Source organism: Orcinus orca, chromosome 16 (genome assembly GCF_937001465.1).
Source record: "Orcinus orca chromosome 16, mOrcOrc1.1, whole genome shotgun sequence".
NCBI classification, from domain to species: domain Eukaryota; kingdom Metazoa; phylum Chordata; class Mammalia; order Artiodactyla; family Delphinidae; genus Orcinus; species Orcinus orca.
Window position 1 is genome coordinate 57,566,308 of NC_064574.1, and position 15,392 is coordinate 57,581,699.

General features: G+C 44.8%; 1 protein-coding gene across 1 annotated transcript in view; it reads right to left on the reverse strand.

The window, feature by feature from the left end:
- Positions 1 to 15,392, reverse strand: part of GRIN2A (glutamate ionotropic receptor NMDA type subunit 2A) — a 374,217-nt gene that overhangs the window by 39,325 nt on the left and 319,500 nt on the right. Inside the window, exon 10 of the mRNA XM_049699105.1 lies at positions 9,341 to 9,528. Within this exon, the coding sequence (XP_049555062.1) occupies positions 9,341 to 9,528 (188 nt within the window). The remainder of the gene's footprint in view (positions 1 to 9,340; positions 9,529 to 15,392) is intronic.

Sequence of the window (15,392 nt, forward strand, 5' to 3'; positions counted from 1 at the left end):
GCATGTGTAAGGAATCAGGACAACCATCCAATCCAAACCTGGTTCCAGATCTAATTTAATCAATAGAAACACTGGCTCATTTTCTGCCCAAATGTGGGTCTTTCAGTCTTGCCTGCTTTTTTTTTTTTTTTTTTTAATGCTGTTATTATGGTCAATACATGACAACGAAATCTTTGGAAGCAACAAACACTTTCATGCCTATTTTGTTCCTTTCTGAATGAGAAACATTCAAGCCTATTTGACTACTTCTGTTAACAGTCTAACCCAGTATCTCCTGTGCTCCTTTTTGCGGTCAGCGTGCAGGCTGACACAGCTCCACACCATTTCTTCCTCGGGTTTTCACAATCACCAAGGTCTCTGGATATGGAAACTCAAGTAGGAGACCTGAGAGAAGGAGGATGAATAAAACACAGGGCCAACATCCAACTTCATAGACTCCAAATGGGTGGGGTCTATTGGCCACTGACATTGATATCCAGTACCTGCTAATCAGAGGCTTCTAAATGCTAAATACTGTTATTCTAAAGAGTGGTTCTTAAGTCTATCGTGTATTAGAATCACCCAGAGGAGATGTAAAAATGCCCTGTGGGGTGAAAAATTAGGTATCTGTACTTTCAACAGGCTCCCCAAGTGAGTCTGATGAACACAGAAGTGCCAAAAGCATCTTTGTAAGTAAGGTGACTGTGAAGGCAACAGAGCAAAAGCCTTTAAGCATTTTTATGTCCCACCACCTGGAGCTTGGAAGCTGCTCAGTTATTCTTTGTTGATGAATGTCTAGAGCGAGAATGAATGAATGAATGAGCACATGTGTGAATAAATTGGGGGGCTTTGTCTATGGTCCCTGGCCTTTGCTAACTTGATTACAAAGTCTGTGATTTACAGAGTAGACTTGCTCAGCCCAAACTGTGATTTCCACCTTTGAAGTCTCAATTTGATTAAAATACGTTTAGCAAGGAATGACAACTTTCTGAAATGCTGGGGATTTTGCAGCTCCGAGGACCTCTGTGGGGAGCAAGAAATACCAGCAAGAAATACCAAGACGGTCCTTGTGAACCTGGAGAGGCTGCTCTGCAAGCCTGTATTGGGGCCAAACATCTGACTCCTCTTAATTACATCCTGTCCTTGTTTCATTCCTTCTCATCTCTTGCTTCTGGGTCCTGAGTTTTCCCCAAACTGCCAGGGTTGAACGATCTCAAAAATTAGGCTGAGTCTTTTCCCATGGTGCCAGTGCCTGGGGCATGGACAAGTCTCCTTCTCCGTGGAAAGATGGAAAAAACATAGGTCACTTTCTCTCCCACCCCCAACCCCTGTCGCCAAGTTATTTTGCCCAGTATCACCTAAAGGCGAACGATGCTGTTCCTTCAGTGAAAGAGGAAGGAACAGAGGCTGGATGCTGACCCACCTGTGTTTAAATCACAGCTTTGCCCCTTCCCAGGTGGTAATGCCTGCCTTATGAGGTGTCTGGGAGGGTTACGGCAGATAAAGGAGAAGCAATACAGCATAATGGTTCAAACGAAGGCCCTGGAGCCTGCTTGCCCAGGTCAGACTGGCCACATACTAGCTTGACACATTACTTAACCTTCCTGTGACTCAGTTTCCTCAACCTGTAGACAGGGAGTTGTAATCATAACTCAGGTCATTGAATCACCGTGAGGACTGTATGAAATTAATACATATAAAGACAGATTATTTTATGACACATAGTTATCCCTCTGTGTTACCTGTCATTATAAACGTCCATAAAAATAACATAACAATGATAATGGTAGCTTTGAATGACTTCCATTCAGAGTCATGGAAAACTGTCTCTTCCCCCTCCAAGTAAGTTCCCAGATTCTCGGCACCTCCTCTCCCACACATCCCCCATCCTTATTTTGGTGTTTATCTCTTAAAATGGTCCAAGGCTACTGGTTGACATAGGGTGTTGCTGAGTCATCTGAGGACACAGGGGCCTATGTCATGAAGAATTGACGGCAGGGGAGGCCAGCAGGAGACAGATTAGACTTCTCCGAGGCAGGAGTGAGTCAGCCGGGGGTATGTGCCCAGCTCCACCAAGGAGCCGAGAAGGGGTAGCGGACGGCTGCCAGGCTTGTTCAGTGTCATCTTCAATATGGCTAATGGCTCAGATGAACAAACCAGCCTGCTCTAGATGCCCAGGCTGAATATTGCCTGACTAGTCCCAGCACACCGCTCTCTCTGGTCTCTCCTCTCCCCATCCTGCCTTTCTTTGCCCTCTCACCTCTCCTTTTCCTCCTCCTCTTTTTCCCTATCTCTTCCTCTGTCCTTCGTTTTGGACCATTCTTTTCTCCTTTATCCCTTTATCATTTTATTCCTGCTCTTCTTTCCTTTCTTCCCCTCGTATTCCCTGTCCCTCTTTCCTATCTGCCTCTTTCTTCCTTTTTCCATCTAAATCTTTTCCCTTCCCTCGGAAGAACCTACAATTTCAAGTCTTCTCTGCCTTTCTTGTCTTTCTCCAGACAGTCTACGACCAGGGTCATCAGACTTTTTCTATAAAGGGCTAGATAGTAAATATTTGGGGCTCTCCAGGTCCTCTAGCTTCTGTTGCAACAACTCAACTCTGCCATGGTAGTGAAAGCAGCCACAGACAATACCTGAATGAACAGATGTGGCTGTGTTTCAATAAAGCTTCACTTTCAAAAACAGGCAGTGGCTGGATTGGAGACGTGGTCATAGTTTGCCAAACCCTAAGGAAAACACTCCTTCTCTCATTCACCTCCTTGAGGTGAAACCACAAACTCACCAACGATTTATGATCCACTCCGGTTCTAAAAGTCAGGGAATATATAATCTTGCTGATTATGTCTCCCAGAAAAATTGCGTTAAAAAGAAAAAGTAAAACAGAGATATTTGCCTACTATAGCATACAAATTAGACAACAGAAGAACTTGCCTGTCTCATAGTGAATATGGGGGTCAGAGGTTTGGGAAGATTGTCAGACTGAACAGTGATTTAGTGATTACCTCTTTGGGTCTCTTCCCTAGAGACACCTGATGTCCTTCCCAAAGAAGAAAACACCCCCTTCATCAGAGAAGATATTTAATTAATGAAATAAGCCCCCCCAAAGTATATCTGTGGTGTTTTCAAATCCATTCATTCATTTATTCATTCATCCACGGAGTTTTATTTGAGCACCTACTATGTGCGAAGCTCAGGAACGAGTCCTAGGGGAAATGAAAGGGCAACAAGAATGGACGTGAAAGAGTGTGCCCTCCAGGGACTGACAGTGCAGGGCACGGCAGGGGACAGGGGACGTGGAGAGGACAGCAAGGAGTAGGCGTCTAGTGTGTGCCAAGCACCGGCCTAGTTTCTTTATGTTTGTTCTCACACTCAATCCTTAAACAACTCCAATTTAAAGATGAGGAACCTGGCACTCAGAGAAATAGATTGGCCATGCAGCTAGGAAGTTGCAGAACCTTCCATTGTACCCCTTTTATGTGTTGGTTTGCTAAATGCCACAAGAATGCTGTAAGCATGGAGCTAAAGGAGTTTATAGTTTATAAGCATACCTAGAGCTGTAGTCTTTAAGGAAATGGAGGAGTACATGGGCTGAAGGATGGGTCAGATATCAGAGTAGGAAATGGGTTCAGGAGAAGATGTAAGAAGGGACTCCATTTTTAAAGGGGGTTGCATGGAAAAATCCACGCTTACCTGAAAAAAATTCCAAATGGTGGAATTTCAAATACTGTAGGCAGCCGAGCAGGGAAAATATTTAGGAGTGAAGTGGCCTTCAGTGATTTCCTCAACCCACATGCCATACCTTTCCTAAGCCAGCCCTAAGAAGACGGGCTGCAAAAGCCACGCAGAGACGTGCCCATCCTCAGAGTGGAAGCGTGGGTGCCTCACCACCCAGGCTGCAGGGGTGTCGAGCTCTCCCTGAGACTCGGATGTTGGCCCAAAATATTAAGCTGGGAAGCTGGATGAGGACAGTGCTGAGGATGTTAGCCACCCATCCAGTGGCTCAGAGCAATTTATGAGAATCCTAATTAGATACACAAAGAACTTCTGCAATCGCACAAACACCCTCGACTCTGGCTGGCAGCACGGGGTCTCTCACCATCAAAAGCCATCCTGCGAGCTTCAGTGGAAGAGCCGCCAACAAATAAAGGAATCAGGAACACTAACACCGACCCATCCGGAAGCAGGGAGGGGGATTCTCCACTGACTACCACGCCCCCCAGCACTCCCCCACTCCAAGACCTGTGAGCATCTTACCCTGGCGTGGTGCTTTCCAAAGCTCTGGAGTCTATCGCGGCAAGGTTCCTTATTGATACAAGAGCAGAGGGCGTGGTTCTTTCTGATTTGTTACCAATTTGAATGAGTCTTTAAGGCGATTGCTTGCAAAGTTGCAGTACAAAAGGGACAAAGGGAACCCAATGCACCTATCCAACTGAAATGATATAGACGGAATCTTGAAAACATTTCATATATGATATTTATCATATATGCCCAAGTATGATATAACTGGGGTCACTAGCTAGTTTTAAAACTGGGAGAGTCCCAGCAAAATAGGTTGAGTTGGTTATCCTAGAATACAATATGAATACAAGAGATACATGTGTCATATCTTTCAAATATTTACATATGATATCTATCATATATACCTAAACGTAAGTGCAATGGAATACACCATATAAATAATTTATAGAAGTATATGATAGGGCTTCCCTGGTGGCACAGTGGTTAAGAATCCACCTTCCAATGCAAGGGACACAGCTTCGATCCCTGGTCCGGGAAGATCCCACCTGCCCCAGAGCAACTAAGCCCGTGTGCCACAACTACTGAGCCTGTGTGCCACAATTACTGAAGCCCGTGCGCCTAGAGCCCGTGCTCCGCAGCAAGAGAAGCCACCACAATGAGAAGCCGGTGAACCGCAACGAAGAGTAGCCCCCGCTCGCCACAACTAGCGAAAGCTTCTGCGCAGCAACGAAAACCCAATGCAGCCAAAAATAAATAAATTTTTAAAAAACAATGGTTCCCTTCTATTTTCTCAGCATCACTTGCTTCTGAATAATATTATTATATCATCTTGTTCTCCCTGATATCTTTTGGCTGGCCTCTATACATCGAAAGTGCTTTAACCTCTATGATCTTCCTTCTGACTCTTCAAATCCCAGAATCACATAAAAAAATTACGAAATCCATGAGATTGCTGGGGCCTAAGAGATCTCCTGTTCAACCTCCCCTTTGAAACCAGAAATGCCATTTTTTTTAGGTCCCAGACTTACTCATTCTTTATGTTCTCACTCAGCTGTCAGCTTTTAGGTGCCAGGGTGATAACAGGGACCCACCAGTTACTTGCTGGTCGCAGGATAAGTTAATGAACACGGCTTTGTGAACTCTGGCCTATTCTTATCTTTGTCTAGATCTTACTTGTTTTCTTTATGACTTATTCTGTCTTTTCATTCTTCCATTTAAAAAAAAGCTGATCTATCTCATATTTCTCCTTGAGCATTTTCTCACCTACCCAAGATACCAAAGAGTATATATAGGTATGTATATATATAAACACATATATAGTATATATGGACTCATAGATATATATGCATTATTACAAATATGTTCATATTTTGAGATTAGATATTTTAGTTTCATACATTGGCAACCAACTGGACTGTAAGCTCCTTGCAAGAAAGAAGGAAAAGACCATGAGATCGCCTTCTTGGGACATCAGTGCCTGAGAATGTGTGTTTCTCAGTAAATGTTGGGTATTGACGATCAATGCTGAAAAGTACCTTTGAGTGTCCCCATGGTGCACTCCACTGTTCCAGAAAGGACACAACAGTTAGACAGGAAAAGGAAGGAAAGGTCTTACTGGGACCCTGTGCGTCTCTTAAGGGAGATCAGTAGCCTGTTTCCTAGGGAAATGCCTGGCAGGCTTCACATAAGAGGTTTCACAATAACCAAACACTCCATTCAAAGGTTATATTTACACAGCTCATTAGGAAATTTTTTATACTTTTGACACTCATTAGACCTGTAATCGTCCACCGAAGCTACTCTATAACAAGAGATAAACATTCCATTCCAGAGGATGAATAATAATTGGGGACCGCTCAGCACTGTGCTCTTTCCAGGTCTAATTTCAAAGCATAATTAATCCTGCTGAAGCTGCATGAGATAAATGAAATATTTACACAGATGTGTTAATTCATGTATTTACTCCTAGAGAGATATTCAGAACTGGACACGCTTTCCGAGAAGATTATCTTAAGACGCCCCCTGGAGCAACGTCATTTTCTCTCCAATGTCTTTGCCCCCGGGCGGTCTCTAAAGATGAAGCTGTGAAGACACATTTTCCAGCCCAGAGAGTCTGACCAGAAAAGCCACGAGTCGGGACAGAAAATATCTCCAAGAATCTGGATGCTCTGCTCGTGCAAAGAACACACCTCTGGCTTATCTGGATGCCTTTACTTTTTATTTTTTTAAATTTGCCACAAAGAGGACATTTTCTGTTCAGCACCGCATTTCCATGATGCTAACTTGACCATATTATCAAAACCACGACGCTAACCGCTAACCGGGCTGTGCTGAATGCTGGATTTGTGGATGGACAACAACGACGAGGAGGGGGAGGGGGAGCAGGGTGATGATGGTGTTGATGGCGCTGGGGGTGACGATGGCAACAGCTAGCATTGATTGAACCATTTCTATTTCCAGGTGGCTGTACTTAGCTAGCTCTTTACATAGAACCTCTCATTTTGTCTTCATGACAACCTTATCAGGTAAATATTTCTGCATTTAGTTGAAGATGAGTAAACTGAGGCTAAGAAAAATTACCCCTTTCACAGAAGCATTTGTAAATGGGACAATAGATATTGTTCACACCTACACAATTACTTTTTCCTAAAGTATCTATATATCTCAAGCATCTGATTAGCCAACTTTGATAGACATCCTAGAGAACTGAATGAAACAAGAGTCTTACATGATCGACCCCCGTCCAGAGTAAGGCCCCTTAAGTAGAGACTGCCACTTACTCACTAGGGGACTCACAAGCCCACTGAGCTGAAGTTTCCTCCTCTGTAAAATGAGTATAAGCAATATTTAACTTCATAAAGTTGTTAACGAATATTAAATTAGAGAACACATGTAATGCATCCGGTATGGTGATTGGCATATTCTATTCCCCAAATATGTTGCTATTTCATAATAGATGCTGCAAGAGTGACAGCAGTGGTAGGTAGGAGTAGAGTTAGAACTGACTTATTTGACAGCTACCCATCATATTTAAAAGTTTCCTGTCAAATGAAATGCATCCTGACACCAACCATTCATCCATGCATGTATTTATCCATTCAATCCTTCATTGACCAGTTACCTGTCATGCTCAAGATTTTGTAGTGTTTACTGCTGGAAACAAGACTCTCGTTTACCGAGAACTGCACCCCACGTGGAGGTGCTTAGTCAAGCACTGTGGTGGAGAGGTGCTTCACTCCTCTCTGTCCACATGCCTTGTCATCTAACTCCCAAACTCCTCCACACAAGGCAGAGTATACCTCCAGAGTATACTTTGGGCTTGGCCATAGGACTTACTTTGGACAGAAGGGTGTTAGCCGACGTGGATCTGACAAAGCAGAGACTTGAAATGTGCATGTGCAGGTAGGTGTTTTTTCCTTTGCCTTCATCATAGCCAAGGGAAGAGCTTGTCCCAGGTAGGTGCTGCCCCTTCAGCCTGAGACCCAGAATAAACATAGGTGGAACAGAGACCACAGAGATGACCCATGGTCTTGCAGCATCAGGGGAGCCACCACGGCCTGAGGCAGAGCTTTTCCACTCAATCTGTGCTCGCATGAGCAAAATACATGCTATTGTCATGTACTTCCAAGATTTCACAGCAACAGCTGAGCAACACAGCCACAAATCACTATGACACAGCAGAGAACACGGCTCTTGATCTGAGGAAGGTACAAATGCCCTATAGGGAATTCAAAGAAGCAGATGCTTTCGTTTGGGAGAGAAATATAAAGCACACTTAGATTTCTTGATGGCATTGTGAGAATCCGGGGTTTAATTCTGGGAGTAGAGACTGTAAGGCATTATGCACTTTGCTCAAATTCACACCAACCACAGCACTAACCTCTGCCCCTTTCAGTACCATATTTGGCCATGGTGGTTGCCAGACTGTCCTCTACCAGCTCTAGACAGGCGTAGCCTGTCCTGGCACCATCTCCGAATATAGCTTCCACCGTTCTTGAAGGCAGCTTCTGCCCTATGCCCTGAGCTTTTGTTCCTACTCACACTTACTCAAGTTTTAAGGGTTCACCTGCCATCTTTGCTGCCTTTGCTTTTCCTGTCTCAGTTCTGGCAAGTCCAAGGGTAACTAGCATGACATGTGAGCCATGAGAGGATTCTAAAACCCATGCTAGGGAACAATGGGCTGCGGTGAGATCACCAGCTATGAGTATAGAAGTACCATCATCCCATTAGACTGCAAGCCCCGTGAGGGTGGAAACAGCCTTTTTTTGCACGATAGGCAGCCGAGAGGTGGACTGTAGAGGAAACCCGTGGGATTTCTGCTCACTGTTCCCTTTATAGAGATTGGCTCGCCTTCATTCCTCCATAGGATAATACCTGGAGCTGTTGTGTTAGTACAACGTAACCCCACCCCTTATTCACTCCTGATGGGTCCAAGAAAGAGTGCTTGACCCAAAAATGCATCAGGAATCCTTCCTCTGGAATTTGAAATTTAGAATTTGGCAAATAGAGATTGGGACTTATTGTAGCCTTGTTACATAATGTCACTGCTCTAGAGCAGAGTTTTTTTAACCCCGATACTATTAACGTTTGGGGTCAGATTAATTCTGTGTTTTGAGATGTGGGGGCCTGTCCTGGGCATTGTAGCATGTTTGCCAGCATCCCTCACCCCTGGCCTCTACCCACGGATGCCGGTATCAAATAGCCTCCCTGTCATGACAATCAAAAATATCTCCAAACACAGCCAAATATCCCCTGGGGGGCAAAATCCCTGCCCCGCACTGAGAGCCACTGCTCTACAGAGAGGACCTATGAATTCCTGCTGTTGAGGCCCCAGGACTGTCCTTCCTGGTTCCTGTTTTTTCCTCTGAACCTATTTGCTCAACTCTTTCTTAAATTCACTGAGATAGACACTTCTGCATCCTTAAAATAAACTCCTTTTAATTTACTGAGTTGTCTGTAATTGGTTTCCATTACGAGAATTGTGGTATCATGTGATCAGCACTCAATAAATACTTTTGGTGAGCAAACTCACCACCCAAAGATCTACTGGAAAGCCAGTTAGAAAACAGAGAATGTGAGGGTCTCAAGTCCCTCAGAAGTAGGGGGTCAACCAAGGTCTTACCATCACCCACAAACTGGAGCAGGGCCAGGTCAATCTGCCTCTTCCAACGGGAGCCTTTCTGGAGGGCAATTCCATAACCAGTGGTGGCAAAGATGTACCCACTTCCGATGGTCACCAGCTTGCAGCCTTCGTCCCTCCCAGCCTTGTAATTCAAGACCGCAGCATCATAGATGAAAGCATCCAGTTTCCTGCAATGACAAGAAACCAGGGAGTCATGGGGAAGGCGAGGTACCGTCTCAGGGCCCAGCTCCTAAGGCCTGATCCAGCATCACACACTTTCTTTCACATGGGAGATGATGATTCATGACGGCTCCATCCCATCAGCATAAAAGGATCTATTTTTAATGAGGAGATAAAAGCCAGAACCTTTTCTCTCGAAGTTTCAAGAGGCAGTTAAATAAAGACATGAAGAATCCTTATGCCCAAGTGAGTAAACAGTCGAATTTGCTGGTTTGCAAGTGTTTGCCCTTAGCACTCCCAACAGTGAAGAGCAGTGGCCTATTTAGAAAGGTTTGCATTAGAACAAAATAAACCATTAAGGGACAGGAGAATCAGATGGTTTCGTGCAGGAAGGGGAGAGAGACTAAATAGGAATGATGTCTCTTCCTGCCCTAAGAAACATGTTTATGAAACATGTTTCATTTATATTATAAAAATTATTACATAATAAATTTTAGAAACCCAAATAATGCAGAAAATATTAAGAATACAATTAAAATTAAAATTGCCTATAATTCCATAACTCAGAGGCAACCTCTGTTAATAAATTTGTGAACAACTTTCCAAATTTTATATGCATGTGTGTATACACACACCTCATATACACACACACACAAACACACATACACACTCCTTTTAAAACAGGGGTTGGTAACTTTTTCTATAAAGGCAAGATAATAAAGTTTAGGCTTGGTCTCTGGTGCAACTACTCAGCTTTCTGTTGTAGCATGAAGCTGAACTGTGTTTCCTCAAAATTCGTATGTTGAAGTCCTAACCCCCCAGTACCTCCAAATATGACCTTATTTGGAGATGGGGTCATTGCACATGTAATTAAGATGAGGTCATATGGAGCAGGGTGGGCTCCTAATCCAATATGACCGATGTCCTTATAAAAAGGGGAAATTTGGACACAGACGTGCACACAGGGAGAACGCCAGGTGAAGGTTGGAGTTATGCTGCCACAAGCCTCGGAACTACCAGAAGCCAGGAGAGAGGCCCGGACAGATCCTTCCCAAGTGCCTTCAGAGGCAGCACAGCCCTGCTGACACCTTGATCTCCGCGTTTCAGCCTCCAGAAGTTTGAGACAAAAAATTCCTATCGTTTAAGCTTCTCAGCTTGTAATGCTTTGTTATGACAGCCCTAGGAAATTAACACACAGCATGAGAGCAGCCAGCGACAATGCATAAATGAAGGAATTCAACTCTGTTCCAATAAAAGGTTATTTGCAAAACACAGGTTGGCCCATGGGACATAGCTTGCCAACCCTGTTTCAACTCTCCAAATATAATTACACCACGCAAACCATTTCACCAATGGCTTTCTTTTCTCGTTTAACCCCACACATAGTGAATGTATTCCTATGTCAGTGTACAGCACTCTTTTTAATTTTTTGGTACATTTATTTTTATTGAGGTATACCTTATATGGAATAAAGCACTAGATAAATTTTTACATATGTGTACATCCTTGAAATCACCATGCAGACTGAAGTAGAGAACATCACTATCACCTCAGAAGTCCTGTTTACCCCTCCCAGTCAGCACCCTCCAAAAGGCAAGCACCCAGTAATCCCCTCAAAGGCACGGCTGTGTCTAATTCATGACCTACATCCTTATTGGTGGGCATGTATGTTGTTTCCAATTTTTAAAGTTATTTAACAAGGCTGAAATGATCAACCTTGAATACAGGGGATGGATATCTCAACTCTAATGTAGGTAGGAAAACTAAATGGGAGAGTACTCAACTTCCTGACACTTCTTCAACTTTACTGCCCTTCACTCCCTAACAAGAAGACATACAACAGTGAAGCAAAAATAAAATAAAATAAAATAAAATAAAATAAAATAAAATAAAATAAAATAAAAGTGGCAGGAAGAGGATGTCAAATGCTGCATCCTTCCAAAGACAGCTGCTGAAGGACTCCCTATGGGAAGAAAACTATTTGGAAGGTTTGCAGCTGTGTTCTTCACTTCAATTTTTTGTTTCTGTAATGGTTAGAGATGGGGCAAGACTACAAGGCTTGTCTCACCAACAGAAAGACTCTGAAGCTTTCATCTCAGGGCTGGAGGGCTGGAGGCTTAGTTTTATACTCTGAGAGTATTAAAAGGGGATCAGATCATCCAAGTGGAAGAGGGGGAAAAACTGGGCATTGTCAACAGAAATGGCAAACAGAGCTGTTGAACCAAGAGGAAACACCCTTTCTGGACAGCCAGCAATGCTGAGACCCACGCAAATACAGGTTGGGGGGCTTTTAAAGGTTGGTTTGTGTTATGATGGCAGTACGGCGTGTGACAGGAGCGGTGGGGGAGCAGGTGGAAGGGATCTGAGTTCTAGTCTACATTTACGTCTATGATGGTGCCACCTCGGAAAGTCACTTCCTTCTTTTGCACTGCTGGTTTCTCATCTGTGAGATGAGGTTGTCACTGCGGTCCTTTTGAACTGTGGCATCCTACGGTTCTGCAAGCCAAGAGTCACCTTCTGTCAATCTCAAGAGGGAAAGTGAGACTCTGGATAACGTGTGTACCCTGAGGACTTCAGGACAAATGGACAACATGTGTACTCTTAATGAAGTTGGGGTGCTTGCCACCTCAATACTTCATGTTGCCATGGAGATGGCGAGAACCGGGGTTTTAGTAACACTTTCTAAGATTCCTGCAACTCTCTTCTCTCAATTCCTCAAAAACCAAACAAATACACACACAGGTGCGTATAGGTACATTCAAATGTTAAGGCCACCTGTTGGTATTCATGGGGTGAAAGCCCTCCCCATCCTGTTAACCCACCACACACTGATGCATTTCTGCAATGGGAATCTAAAACTGTACCTGGCATTCATACGAGAGTTGTCCAACAGCAGTTTAAATTCATATTTTACGGACAGGCACAGATTTCTGCAAATCATTACCATATTTCATGACAGATCTTCAGCTGAGCAAAAAACAGCCGGATGAGCCCAAAGAAAAAGGGAAGTTTTCCCGGAAAACAAAGTTTGCAAATGCAAGATGCCATCAAGTCAGAGCGAGGACAGCTGCAAAAGACAGTTAATTCTGAGCAAAGCAACCACACGCTGGCTTGTCTGGGTGGCTGGCGGCCACGCTCTTAGAGCGGTCTGGCCAGGGAGACTCTCTGTGGTCTCAGGGCCACGTCAGGACCAAAGTGAGGACAACACATGAAGGAAACCACAGGGCCACGTGGCCTGTGACGTCTGTCCCTCATTGATGATTCTAGAGAGCTGGGGTCTAAATGCAATGGCCACAGATACCTGCATGTTTAAAAACATCCTGGGGCTTACACAGCCCTCTGATAGACAAGGCCATTGTTTGCACAATGCTTGATAAAAGTGCACAGCATTTTACATACATCGTCCCACTGGGGCCTCACAAATGCCCAGTAGGGAAATTTATTATTATTATTTTCTCCTATGTTGTCTATGAGCAGGTGAGGTTCTGAGAGGCTAAGGCAGCCTGAAGCTCATCGGCAGTATTTCCGAACTCTGTACACAAACCCTCTATGGCAGGATTGTCTAGGAGGACTTTCTACGATGATGGAAATATTGAGCACTTAACATGTGATTAGTGCAACTGAGAACCTGAGGTGTAAATTTTATTTCATTTCATTAATTTAGATTCTGGTGTAAATGGCCGCACGTGGCCGGCAGCTACTGAAGTGGCCGGCACGGTGGCTCCCGGTGGGCGGGGGAGGTGGAGGGAGCGAGGGCCCTGGGCTCTCCTTGCTCCGACTCAAAGACCTGTGCCTTTGATCTCTTTCCCACTGAAGGAAAAATGTTCCCATTGTTGAAAAGAAAAGATGTAAAACTCACTGACATCCTCAAGGGTGGGCTTTGTGTTCAAAGACTTGGAACAAGGCACCTGTATTTCTGAGCCTCATTCTTCTCGCTGCAAAGTGGAGCAGACGTTACCTGCCCTTCGAGGGCTGTTGGGAATAAAGCGATGTTATATAAGGAGATGTGTGCGCAGTGCCCGGCACATAACCAATGCTCAAGACACACAGATGTGTGCAATTGAATTCAGATTTTACAGCAAAGGAGCTTACAACGTTTATGCATTCTGTGGGACAAATCCAGTCCTGAATACTTTATATGCATTATCTCATTTCACTGAGTCCTTTTAACTGAGCAAAGATGGATGCACTACTGCGGTCCCCACGGGATGAGGAAACGGAGGCACTGAGAGGTAAAGTAAGGGACACAGCTGACCAGCTTAGGTAAGCATCAAAGCAGCATTTGGACTTGACACAGTCTGATGACAAAGGTCACAGACCTAACTACTCTGACCATGTTACCCATAAGACTTGTGGAATAAATGGAAACAGCTCTGTCTACTACTTTGAGATTCAGACTGGGGGTTACAGCTCTACATGAAGCCCAGTGTTATGAAAAAAGTGGAAGGATCAGACCAGAGTCGTCAGTTTTAAAAGATCTGGTGGGTCGCTCAGTTTCATCTGTCTCTTTCCCAGGAGATGCATAGCCCTGTAAGGTCTGGAGTCACCTCCACAGAAAACATCTCTTGCCCTCAACACATCCTATCCTACATGTCTGGGAGACATTTAGGCGTAGATGGCCACAGCTTCTGGTTGAGGGTAGGGGGTCAGAAAGAGAAAAAGGCCACCTGAAGCCCAATTTAGACCAAAAGCATTCGGGGGATTGGAGCTGCGATGGTGGGAGACCGAGTGACATCTTAGGCTGCGGCGTAATTGGCAGCACTGGAGTTGGAACAACACAGAGATTACAGGCTGGCACTGGAGGGAAGAGCCCCTCAGAACTCAGAGCCGTCAGCTGGAAGCTTAAGGGCTCACAGGGAGGGAACACAGTGATGCTTCTCTGCTTGGTGTTTTCTTCTCCTGCTTTTCAAGGGGAGATCATCTATGTCTCTGCCTTCCCAGCTCCTACCGAGCCACTGGCTGTCACTGGCTCAGTGCTTCTTCCACTGGGTGGGTGAGGCTCAAAGATCCGGTCTGAGAACCGTGATGGGGACAGAGGCCCTACCCAGCCCGCCTCTCTGCCTCTGCTCCCTACAGAAGGGCGAGCACTTCTCCAAACATTTGTGACAAATGAAACGACATCTCGGCTCCCCAGTGCAAGGGCTGGAACAGAACCGGAGTCTGAAAATTCATGCTGTGCTGTGCTGGCTGTGTGATGTGCCCACCCCCCGCCAGGCATCACGGAGGCTGTGTGGGTGCTGTCACCCTCTCCCTGTCACCCGCAGCCCTCAAGGAAAGCAAACGATAAAAAATGACAGTAATTCAGAATGAGAGGGGGAAATAAGACCTCCTCTCTGCAAATTTGCCAAGAAGCAAAGTAAGGAGGACTGTCATGTGCGCTCCATGCCACTTTAACCCAGCAGTTTCCTGCCAGATTCTTTGACAGCTTTGAAGAGCTGCCACAGCTTTCTGGAGTGTGTAGATCTGACCCTGTTACTTCCGTTGGTCTCTCCTGTACCTACACGATGGCCTGAATGTTCACTCCTGGCCCCAAGACTGTTTACCGGCAAAGCTGATTCTCCCTACAAGAGGGGACACCATGGCCCCCAGTCAAGGCATGGCCCCTTTGGGGAAAGGGACTTGTATTGTCAAGTGGCTTGACATTTCCTAATCAAAAGTTTCCGGCTTTAGCTCATCATCTCCTCATGCATGTTTTCAGATGCTCTCTGGGGGTCTCAGCACATTTAAAGGCTAATTATATAGTTAAAATTAATTATTCATTCATTAACATTCAAGAAGTCTTTAACTAGACATTGTTCTGATGAATTAATGAAACCAGAGTGTGTGTGTGTGTGTGTGTGTGTGTGTTATGTGTGTATGTTTTGGAGGTCTA